Source organism: Crocuta crocuta, unplaced genomic scaffold (genome assembly GCF_008692635.1).
Source record: "Crocuta crocuta isolate KB4526 unplaced genomic scaffold, BGI_CrCroc_1.0 scaffold39, whole genome shotgun sequence".
Taxonomy (NCBI): Eukaryota; Metazoa; Chordata; class Mammalia; order Carnivora; family Hyaenidae; genus Crocuta; species Crocuta crocuta.
The window spans coordinates 3,704,089-3,716,749 of NW_027533334.1; the positions used below are offsets into that span (position 1 = coordinate 3,704,089).

General features: G+C 44.8%; 1 protein-coding gene across 1 annotated transcript in view; it reads right to left on the bottom strand.

The window, feature by feature from the left end:
* The window catches only part of BAALC (BAALC binder of MAP3K1 and KLF4), a 75,170-nt gene extending 62,799 nt beyond the window's left edge, over positions 1 to 12,371 (bottom strand). The window contains exon 1 of the mRNA XM_077748224.1: positions 12,287 to 12,371. Coding sequence (XP_077604350.1) covers positions 12,287 to 12,371 — 85 coding nt within the window. The remainder of the gene's footprint in view (positions 1 to 12,286) is intronic.
* Positions 12,372 to 12,661: the final 290 nt, after the last annotated feature.

Here is a 12,661-nt window from a genome sequence, read left to right on the forward strand (position 1 = left end):
TGAAAGGAAATTAACAAAACAAGTGTTAGTGAGGAGTTAGTGAGGACTTCAAATTAAAAAAAAAATTCTTAGTAAAAAATACTGTATGAAACGAAAAGTAATCACAGTATATCATATGGCTCCTCTGTGAACAGTATTTACAAAGTCATAAAAATATAGGGGCACCTGGGTGGCTCAGTCGGTTGGCTTCCGACTTCGGCTCAGGTCATGATCTCATGGTTCATGAGTTCGAGCCTCGTGTCGGGCTCTGCGTGAACAGTACAGAGCCTGGAGCCTGTTTCAGATTCTGTGTCTCTCTGCTCTCCTTCCCTTGCTCACACTTTGTCTCTCTCTCTCTCTCTCTCTCTCTCAAAAGTAAATAAAAAAACATTAAAAAAAAAAAACATTGACCATCCATCTGACCAAATGATGTTACAACACTAGTGAGAGTGGTGGGGGGTGGGAGTGAAAGTGTGACATCTTCATGTTCCCTTGTGGGTAATCAGTAGACTGGGTATTACACTGAAACATCAACCAAGAATAACACTTGCATATTATTTAGAGACAGAAGTAAAAACCAAGAGAATCAGCCCAAAGAATCAGAAGTAGCTACCTCGAGGGAACTGAAAACCAGGAGGCACAGCAGAGGACTTGTTGATTTTCACAGCAAGCCTTGTAGAAACGATTTGACTCTAAAGTCTGTGCATGTATAACTGGAAAATATTTAACATTCAAAACCATATGATTGGATCAAGTTACTTCCCTGCTGAAAACCCTTTTAAGGCTTCTCGCTGCTGTTAGGATAACATCCAAGATTCTTCATTAGCATCTATGGGATCCTAATGTGATCCAGCCCACCTGTTCTCCACTACCCANTTCCTGCCTCCTCTCATAACCACTTTCACGATGGCTCAATCACACTGGCTGGAGAGTGCCAAGCTTTTCCTGCCCAGGGCCTTTACACATGCTCTTCCTTTTGCTAAAAATGTTGCCCTCACCACCTCCAACCTAGTGAATCCAAGCCTTTCAGTGTGTAACACAAACACCAACATCTCAGAGTAGTCTCGGAAGAACCTTAGATTAGGTTACATTTCCCAGTTTCATCTTCCCATAATACCTGTCTTCTCTTTGGTTGCGCTTACAATGGTTGTAATTAATTGTGTGAGTCAGGTTATCTATTTCTTCTACATGCCTTGTCCAACATGATAGCCACTAGCTACATTTGAGCTATGTACATGTATTTATTTTTATTTTTCATTTTTTAAAGGGAAGATCATTTTCTTTACCTTTTTTTTAAAGTTTATTTATTTATTTTTGGGAGAGAGAGAAAGCACAAGTGGAGGAGGGGCAGAGAGAGAGGAGAGAGCAAGAATCCCAAGCAGGCTCCACACTGGTAGTGCGGAACCTGATGCAGGGCTTGAACTCACAAACCGTGAGATCACGACCTGAGCCGAAGTCACTTAACCAACCAAGCCACCCAGGTGCCCCTGAGCTATGTAAATTTATTTTATTTTATTTTATTTATCTATTTATTTATTTATTTTTTACAAATAGTTTATTGTCAAATTAGTTTCCACATAACACCCAGTGNCATTAAAAAATTAAAAAAAAATTGTTAAGATGGCAAATTTAAAAAAAAAGAAAAAAGAAAAGAAATGCTGATGCATAGGAGCATATGTACCCCAATGTTCACAGCAGCACTCTCAGCCATGTAGATTTAAATGAGCATGAAAGAATAGGAGAGCTTCAGCTGCACTAGCCTGGTTTCCTGTGATCGTAGCCGCAGCTCGGGTATCAGACAGTGCAGATACAGAACCGTGCATCATCACAGAAAGTTCTATTGGACAGTACTGCTCTAGACTGTAAACTCCACCCAGGGCTCTTCATGGATCTATCCTGAGTGCCCAGGGCTTTGAGAGTGCTCCCCAAGTACCTGTTGAATAAATAAAGTCATTTGTCAATATAGAGTAAAAAGTAAAGTCTCTTCTCTAACTAGAAAGAGAAGGATATTTGATCTAGTTTAGTCTCCAACCCTATTTCTGTACCATCCCAACAGCAAAACCCGTAGCAAAGAAAATTAAAACCCAGGTAACTAAAGAAGTACTCAGGGCACCATCTGAGACAGAATCGTGGAGGTAAGTGACTCATGAAGGCAAAAAGATTACACTTCAAAAGGATTATCACTCCTCGAATTATATTCTCAATAAGTCTTATGAACCAATCATGAGAATTAACTGTTAAGACCTGTATTTTCAGAATCCGTTGAGATTTAAAGCATCCTAACATGCCTTGTGAGTGTGGCATGCTAAGTCACTTGGGGCATCACGGAGTATAAATCCAGTTTAGATGCTGTATTTAGCATTACACTCAAAGAAAGAGATTAAGTGGGTATGATTTTCCTTTAAGAGGATTATTACCAGGCTTTCAAAAAGGCACAAGCATCTCATTAATGGTTAATGTATTCATTGGTTAGAACGAATTCAACAGTCCGGAGATACTCAAATATATTTATGTAAGCACTCTGGAGATTTTTTAAAAATAAAACCAGGTATTTGTGGGTAACAGTAAATCACTCTCTGCTTCTCCCCAACACGCCGGCTATCGGAGAGTCTCCTTGCCAGTATTCATGCCCATTCCAAACAACGGTATTCACCCACTCCCTCCCCCACATCTTCTCCATTTCAAGCCCTGGTTCAAGCAGGTCCCTGGCAACACAGAAAGTACTCCTGAGGCCGGCACAAAGCAGTCTGGGAAACAGGGCTCTCTTCTGCTCTCTTTTCAATGACAAATATTTTGCTTCTGCAAATCCTTTTTTAAATGCCTCCCTTCCCTCTTGTTCTCACACTCCCTGGAACAAAAACATCCAAAGGGCAGCCCTGCGGCCCTTCAGGAGCAGAGACTGGCAGGAACAACCGCTTCTGTGCCTACAGAAGCAAGTGGGTTCTAAGAACCAAGCATGACACGAAAGGTGGAAGTTTAAATTCAAGGTCCCTAAAAAACCTTGGGTGAAGATGACCTCCTTTCGCCAGGACAGAGCTATGTCCTGTACCCATAACATGCGGTCGTTTCAGGGAAAAGCAAACAACACGGGCCCCACTTGGATGACAGCTCAACCTAAAATATCTAGAAGGGGTTGGACTTGTATAGCCTAGAGGGGGGAAGCGTGCTGGGAAGAGCACAGGGAGGCAGCGGCACAGCCGTAGCAAAGGACGGCAGGCAAGCACGGAGCACGCGCTGGGAGCCGAGTCCTGGATGCACATTACACCATTCCATCTGCCCCCCACAACATTCAAGGGGTGTGTTCTATTATAAGACAGCCATGTCATAAAGAAGGTGCTGCGTGGGGGCGCTCGGGTGGCTCAGTCGGTTAAGCATCTGACTTCAGCTCAAGTCATGATCTCACAGTTCGTGGGTTTGAGCCCCGCGTCGGGCTGTGTGCTCACAGCTCAGAGCCTAGAGCCTGCTGGGATTCTGTGTCTCCTTCTGTCTCTGCCCCTTCCCTGTTCTCACTGTCTCTCTCAAAAATAAATAAACATTTACAAAAATTAAGAAATTTAATAAAGTGCTGTGTGGCCTTATCTGCAAGGGGAGGGTAGTATGACCTCGCAGGGTTGCTGTAAGTATTCATTGAGTTTTGTTATGCTTTATAACAGCATCTGGCCCAAAGTAAGTAAAATATGTAAGTACTTATTATATAAAAACAAATAAATCCCCAATCCGCAGATCACAGGTATGAGAGCACATTCTAGTCTGCATCCCGCTGACAAGCTAGGGGTGTCAGGAAGGCCCTAGGCTCCCAGGTCTTGACTATCTCATAAAAACTTCAGCATGTTTGGACTATAAACTTTTGCTGCTAAACACAATTTCTTTATAACTTTTCCTTCACTTTATTCCCCTTGTGCTCATGATTTCGGGTCTTAGGTGAAGAGAGGGTAGTTTAGAAAGGTATAAGGACGAGCGCCTGGGTGGCTCAGTCAGTTGAACGTCCAACTTAGGGTCAAGTCATGATCTCACCGTTGTGGGTTTGAGTCCCATGTCAGGCTCTGTGCCGACAGCTCAGAGCCTGGAGCCTGCTTCGGATTCTGTGTCTCCCTCTCTCTCTGACCCTCCCCCACTTGCACTCTGTCTGTCTGTATCTCTCTCTCAAAAATAAATAAGCATTAAACTATATATTAAAAAAAAAGAAAAAGAAAGGTACAAGGGCATTTGGGTTGTCTTGGTGACAAGGGAGCCACGCTGCCATTTGGTGGCAGGGTCAAGGGATCCTAAACGTCCAGCAATGCATGCAGCAGTCCCACCGCAACTGCCAATGGGGAAAACACGACCAGCCTCAGAATGCTGGTGGAAATCTTGACGTAACTCACAGGAAAGCAAAAGGAAGGTTTTCTGTCAAAGCGAAGGAGCCATATGGCCATGCAGCCACACCACCACATGATAAAGTGGCTGCCCCACCACGTAGCCATGCAAGCGGTGGCCCGACAGCTGCTTCTATCTGTTCATGCGGCTAAACAGCCACACAATGACGCAGCATGCAGCCGTGCAGACATGCAGTCGTGCAGCAAAGCATCGGGCTATGCGACCACCCAGCTTTCCGTCCACGGAGCCGCGCCTGAAATCTCACGGCTTTACAGCCAAGCAACAGCCTGTCGTCATCTTCCAACGCGAGGCAGAATAACATCGTCGGTGTGTGCCTATCCTGCCGGTCTCAGAAAACACTGATGGGGCTCTTATCTCATGCAAGGCTTCATAGGGGACAGATGATGAGGAAGACATGATTGCTGATCGCAGGAAGCCCCCATGCCTCCAGAGGGGTGGGGCTGGGCACATGCACGCAGGCTGACCATCTAGCAATGGAGATAATGGTAAAAAGGACAGAAAAGATAGAATGGGGAGATGGGGAAACAGATTCATTCCACGCGGGGAGACCCTGTGCAGGTTTCACAGCAAGGGGGGCTTTGGGGTTAGACTGGTACACGGAGCAGGTGTGAGGCAACACGTTCCTTCTGGAGAAACTGAAAGACTAACAACAGAACAGAAAGAATAGGGCAGGCCTAGGAAGTAGTAGGACTCAAGAGTATGACACTGGGAGGGATGGAAGGCTCAGGCCAGGTGGCCAGGGGCCTAGAACGCCATGCTGAAAATTTCATCCTGTGTCCAGTAGGAAACAAGGGGTCATAAAACATTTGGGGCAGGACAGTGGCAGGATCACATCTATGGCCAGGCAGGAGTGTGAGGAATAACCAGAGACAGGAAAGGTCAGAACCGAGTGTGAGGTTTTGAGCTCCAGCCAGGGCACTGAATCCTAGCCTTGGTTCTCACCACCACTGGAATGGAGCCCACACTCCTGCCCGTCATCCACAGCCCCACATACTTCATCCCTTTCATAGATCCTCTCCTACCACATACTCCCTCTCAGTTCCCTCCGATCACTTTGGCTTCATTCTCTGCCTCAGTCACATCAAGGTCATTGCAGCCTCAGGGCCTTTGCACTTGCCAGTGGCTCTTCCTGAAGCACTGTGGCTGCTAACATTCACAAGGCCGCCCCTGCTTTTCACTCACAATTTAGCTCAAATATCACTTCCCATAGAGGCCTTCCTCAACCACTCAATCTGTTAACTCTTCCACCCTCATCCCATTATTCTCTGTTTCATTATCTTGGTTTTTTCCATAGGGCTTACCAATATCTAAAATTACCTAGCTTTTTTATTTCTCTGCCCATCACCATTACCCCCAACCTGAATATAAGCTCCAAGAGCAGAATCTTGCCTATCTTCTTTACTGCTACAATATTTAATTTTTTTTTAATGTTTGTTTATTTTTGAGAGAGACAGCAGCAGAGAGGCAGAGAGACACAGAATCTGAAGCAGGCTCCAGGCTCCAAGCTGTCAGCACAGAGCCTGACACAGGGCTTGAACTCATGAACCATGAGATCATGACATGAGCCAAAGTCAGATGCTTAACCGATGGAGCCATCCAGGTGCCCCCTTACTGCAACAATTTTTAAAACAGTGCCCACCCCACACTGGGGTGCTGAAGAATATTTGCAGAAAGGAAGGAAGGGAAGGAGGTTCTCTATCTGAGAAATGCATAAAATTAAACTGAGCTTGTGGTGCGGCGAGAGGCAGCAGGCGCGTTGGGAGAGGAGGTGACGTCTGCCTGGCCATCAAGATGCTCCACACCCAGAAAGGTCAATGGGAGACAGTTTGAAGGTGAACATTACTGAGGGCCTGAACTAGGGCAGTAGTCCTGGGGCCAGAAAGATGGAAACGATTCGTCACATGAGACATTGCAGAGATGGTCTATGGGATTGATGCCACATTACATGTGAGAGAAAGAGAGAGGGAGAGAGAATTGGGAGTGAACGCACAGTAACTCCAAAGTCTTGTGCCTGGCCGCTGGGGGAGGCCCGTGGAGAACTGAGAGAATACACAGTCGCAGGTGCTGACACGTGGCAGAGAGGTTAGTCAGGCCAGGGGCAAGTTGAAGTTGACGTCTGTGGCTGACTGTAGTCAGATGTCTTGTGAGCAGTTGGAAATGAGGTTCTGGAGTCAGGAGACAGAATCACGGAGCCACCACCAGGGGAAAAGTGAAGTCAGAGGAGTGATGAGCCCATGCTGGGGTGAAGGTGTCAAGAGTCATGACCCCATGTGAGGAGGTGAGGGGGAACCGGAAAGGAGGGGGCCAAGGAAGGAGGAGGCAGAGAAGACATAATCAGAGGCAGAAGAGAAAGTCACCAGCGGCGGGGGTGGTGAAACCGAGGGGAGAAGCCAATTTCCAACTGGAGGGGGAGGGTGTGGGCAGAGCAGATGAACCAGATCAACAGCGCTGAAAGCTACCGAGAGCTCGCTGGGAGAACCAGCTGCATTTATAAGACAGCTCTTTGGGGCGCCTGGGTGGCTCAGTCGGTTAAGCGTCCGACTTTGGCTCAGGTCACGATCTCACAACTCGTGAGTTCGAGCCCCGCATAGGGCTCTGTGCTGACAGCCGGAGCCTGTTTGTGATTCTGTGTCTCCCCCCCTCTCTCTCTCTGCCTCTCCCCTGTTCATGCTCTCTTTCAAAAATAAATAAATATTAAAAAAAAAAAAAAAAGGACGGCTCCTTGTGGTAAGAGCGTCAGCAGATTTTCAGGCACAGAAATCTGTAATGCAGCCTCCTGCACATGCTGGCGTCCACCTGGACCATCTGCGTGGTCCCTGGGAGAACTGGGGGAAAGGGATCCAGTGAGAACATGCTGACACGTGTGAGGCTTGCTCTCTCTGCCGTTGTTTCTGACTCAGGAGTCTCGTGTCTCACTTGCTTCCAAGAAATTGTCACGGGCTAACCTGTCATGTAAAATCTCAGACACTTCACAGTTCTTAAAACGGCCATGCTTTTCTAGAACCTTGCCCTCACTTCCTCTAATTCCCTCCTATTTAATCTAGGCAAGCTTGTGAATCACTCGCGATCAAAAGAATGAAGGAGAAGTGACGCTGTGTAATTCCAAGGCCAGGTCATAAGAGGCAATGCAGCTTCAGCCGCTTACTGGAACCGCGCTGGAGCTCGGAGCAGTTATGTAAACAGTCCAGCTGCCCTGAGGCCACCATGCTGTGAGGAAGCCCAAACGAGCCTGTGCAGAAAGACCATATGGAGAAGCCCTGGGATTGTCCTGAGGGAGAGACGCCCAGCCAGGCCCCAGCTGCTCTGTCTGAGAGCAAAAACCCAACAATTTTATTTACCAAACAACCTTAGGGACTTTTTTGCTTTTCAAAATGTCTCCGTCGTCCTCCAAGGACCAAGCTTTGCAACTCCTAAATATGATCAAAACAACAGGCCTAGAGATACAAACAGATTGTATACAGGAGGGAAAAGGCAACGTGCCCATAATCACGTAAAAAGACAGCAACCTCATTGATAGAGACACACAGCGCAACTTGCCTATGAAAGCGGCAAAGACCCCTAAGTCTGACAATATCCTATGTTGGCAAGGGGGCGGGGCCACGGCACTCTCATACACTGCTGTATGCAACACGTACCAGGTCCGGGGAGGGAAATTTGGCAATATTGAGCAAAATTCCACTTGCATTCAGTCTTTGCCCCAGCCACCCCACTTTTAAGAATCTATCCAAAAAGGACACTGGCAAAAATGAAACAACACATGGATAGGACTATGTGTATAGCAAAAGCCTAGAAACAATCCTGATGGCCATCAATGGGAGACTGGCTTAATGAACTAAGATATATCCACACAATTGAACACCACCCAATTATAGTTATAAAAAAGAATGACGAGTTTATATACTGCTTTAAAGTTACCTCTGGAATACGTTAAGAAAAGGCCAAGGTACAGAACAAATGGTATAGTATGCTACCTTCTACCTTTAAAGGGGAGAATGTGTGAATATATGTGTGTATATACTTTTTTTTTTAAATGAGAAGATAAACCAAAAAGCTAATAAAATGAGTATCTATAGGAAGACAAAGGGAACAGAGTAAAGGGGGCGGAGATGAAAGTCATCTTAGGCTTCTTAAATGTAACTTGTTTGGTAGATTTGTTAGTAGAACGATGTAAATTCTCTACTGAAATTTAAGACAAAATTGAACTAAAATGAAAAAAAGCAACTTTACTGCACAAGCAAAACGAAACACATGAACATACCCTATAGGTTGATGGCTTAACCACAAAGAAGGAAATTATTTCAAGTGACTTTAAAATATAGCAATCTAACTGTACATCTCGTTGGGATATATCTTAAGGACAAAAAAAAACCCCACAAAAATCTTAAAATATTTTCGGTAACCACATTGTTAGATGTATTACAAAATGAAGTAAATAGGGACTTATAATGTTGTTAGAAACCAAAATTTTCAGCATCTAAAATAAAGAAATATAAAATTTAAAAATTAAGGGAAAATGCTACAATTAAAAATTTTGAATTGACAATATCAATACAAATATACTGTCTCTCTCTCTCTCTCTCTTTTTTATAGAGAGAGAGACCATGTGGGCACAGAGGTAGGTGGTGGAGGGGCAGAGAGAGAGAGAGAGACAGAGACAGAGAGGGAGACAGAGAGACAGAGAGACAGAGAGAGAGAGAGAGAGAGAGAGAGAGAGAGAGAGGAGAGAATCCCAAGCAGGCTCCATGCCCAGCACAGAGCCAGTGCCTGGCATGGGGCTTAATCTCATGACCCCGAGATGATGATCAGAGCTAAATCAACAATTGTACACTTAACCATCTGAGCCACCCACATGCCTCTGTACTGTCTCTTTAAAAAAAGAGTCTGAGTACCTCAAGTTAAGCATCCAACTCCTTGATCTCAAGGTCGTGAGTTCAAGTCCCATGTTGGGCTCTGCGCTGGGCTCTGTGCTGGGCATAAAACTACTGAAACAAACAAACAAAAACCACCTCCGAGTTCTGTCCACAAAAAAGTTTTTAAACAACAACCAACCCGGTAGAATGGGCACCCCACGTATACCCAGGCTGGAGTTTCTAAATATCCTATTTTAATGAAAGAAACTGAGGCTTCTCAGAAAAATGGCTAATTCTAAGTCTAGCATAGGAAAACTACAATTGCTAGGGAAACGAGCTATGCCACAGAGAAAGGACAATTAAAGGTTAGTGCAGGAGTCAGGAATCAAATGAAGGGGCCCCCACATGTCAAAGATAGGACAATTTGAGCACACCCACAAAATAACAAATATCACGAATTAAAACTCATCAAGTGCTAAAAACCCATAAATCTATAATGATATTTTTAAAAATACCCATTGATCGCCTTTGAAGAAACTAGAGAACATACTGACCATCAATCACTGAAGGAAAAGAAACAGATGTTTATTCTGCCTTCCCAGGGAAACCGAATGGACAATAAGGAAAAGATATCCTTTATCACAAAGATTCCAGCTAATAGAGAAATGTTAGAATATTATCATTTTGCAATTCTTAATAAGGTAACAGATGTAGGGAATGATTATCAGCAATGGGAAGCTGATGAAATGTATAATAGATACATCAGGTTGGCACAGTTAATCTTGACCTTGCAGCAATGAGAGCTAACCACATGTTGTGTCGTTCCTGAGGTGTCACAGCGGGAAGAGTACACCATCACTTAGGAAGCATTCTTGTCCCCCCAAAATTGGCCCTGAACCCCCTTAAGACTGCAGTTCTAATTACTAATTTACAGGGAATATGGGGACACATTGTAAACAATACTATAGGCGTGCAATCAGCAAAATTAAAAAAAAAAAAGGAGGGGGGAACTTTACAGAAAAAAATAGGTTTCTTCAAGAAATAAAACTTGAAAGGGGGAAGGAGGAAATAGGAAACCTATAAATTGGAGGAAATTTATGAAAAAGATCAATGAAATACAATGTGTGGACATTTTTTTGTACCCCGATTCAAACAAACCAGTTGTTGAAAAGACATTTACGAGGCCATTGGTGAAATCTGAATATGAATGAATTTTGGTTAAATTAGAGAATTAAGGAATTTTCATTAATTTTTAGGGAGGGATAATAGTATTGTGGTTATAACGTCAAAGCTCATATATTTACTATTACACCATTTCGACTTAAAGAAATGACCATTTCATATGGTTCAAACTTATATATCGTTTTTAAAAGAGTCCTTATCTTTTGGAGATCCATATGAAAGTATTCATGAATGAAGTGATATGCCTTCTGGAATCTGCTTCACGCTAATCCAGCTGGGGAAGGGGCCTGGAGGCCCAGAGGGAACACGACCTGTCACGCACATATAATTGTCAAAGCTGAGAAATGGGTACATGGGAGCTCATTATTCCATTCTCTCAATTAGACACATGTTCGAAATATGTGTGTGTCATTTTAAGGTCTTACACTTTTGTATATATTTGGATATTATGTTTAAAAAGTGCCTGAGGCTACAATGAAGGGATTCCAGAATTGTTCTGAGCAATTTCAAGCAGCTGGTGTTTGCTGGGAAGAGCAATGCTCAGTTGAAGATATAATTTCGTGTGTGTGTGTGTGAAAGAGAGAGAGAGAGAAAGAGAGAGAGAGACTGCACATATCTTTAAATCACCTTCTCATTTAAATTTTTATTACATTTCCCACTGGTTTTTTGCTTGTGGCTGTGGGATTTGGGGGTTCCAACAATAGTCAGTGTTTGAATTTTGGATTCCTGTGCAAAAGAAAAAAATAAAACTAACCGGCTTGGGCACACTCTCCCTGGGTCTCTTTGTTAACATTTTTGGCAGCTTCTATTTAAATGGTCCCTTTTCTCTGAGTTCACTGGATGTTTTCTGCAGCCTTATGTAATGTCTAGGAGCCCCTGACTCTACCAGGAAACACCTGATTCAGAAAAGCAACCCATTTATCAGCTGCCCAGACTCACAGCCAACCAGACGTGTGGCAACTTTTTAAACACTCCTAGCTCTGTCACAGCCTGTGGGGATAAAAGAGAGTTACAGAAAGGTGAGCAAAGCTCAGAAAGACCCCAGGGAGATGATTATTCCTCACACCTCCTAGAACAAGGGCCACAGTCTTAGAAGAATTGCCTGCTGGGAAATGTCATCCCTGGAGGTGACCCTCACGCCACTGAATCAATGGTGACCTGTGCTGAAGGGAAGGAAGAGTCCCAGTTCCTGGAAGCCCAAGGCAAGGGCAACTCCCCAGAAAACGGGGTGCTTTACTCCACCAGGGTACTGTCTGCTTCCCAGACCCTGCTCAACTCAAGAGCATGACTTGCATAATAAAATATCTAATATCCTAATGATCTAATGTTATCAGAGATAATACAACCTTCAAAAATTGCCTTCAAGGTAAGGGGCGCCTGAGTGGCTCAGTCAGTTAAGTGTCCAACTCTCAGTTTCGGCTCAGGTCATGATCTCACGGTTTGTGAGTTCGAGCCCCACTTCGGGGCTGTCAGCACAGAGCCAGTTTGGGATTCTCTCTCTCCTCTCTCTCTCTGCCCCTCCCTGCGCTCACACTCTCTCTCTTTCAAAAATAAAATATTTTAAAAATTGCCTTCAAGGTAAGAAATGCACTTAGTCCCATTTATCTGTTCATTCCTTAAGGGCTTAGTAGGTGCTAAGCTATGTAGTGGTGCCTTTGAGGGCTGGAACTAGTTACTGCAAGCCCAGTTCTTTTCTCTCTTCCACACTGCCTCGAGGGTTAAAGGCACTGGCTCTGAACAATGGCTGAGCCTCAGAATCACCGCAGACAGGAATGGGCACTGGCACAGAGCCACGGTCATTCACGCACGTATTGCCCATGGCTGCTTTGGGGCTACAACCAGCAAAGCTGAAGGGCTGCAACACGGCTCACGTGGCCCACAAAGCCCAAAGTGCTTACCCCCTGGCCCTTTACAGCCAAGCTTTGCAGACCTGTGATCGAGCACCTGCTTCTCTGAGGGCCTGCAGGCCAGCAGCAGCAGCATCTCTGGGGCCCCTGTTAGAAATGCAGAGTCTTAGCTCCCACGTTAGACCTAGGGAATTCCACTCTGCCCTGAGATCTTGTCAAACCGGCTGGATTCCGGCAGAAGTCTCAGGATGGGGCCTTTTGTTTATATTCCCCAAGTTAATGTGATGTGTAGCCACTTAGGGAAGTCAGCTGAGAAATGAGTATGGTCCCTCCCAGGATCTCCCTGCAGGACTGACACTGGATCCTCAGGCAGCCGGGAGAAGTGACCACTGAAGGCTCACAGCTGAGTGCCTCTCTAGGAAATGC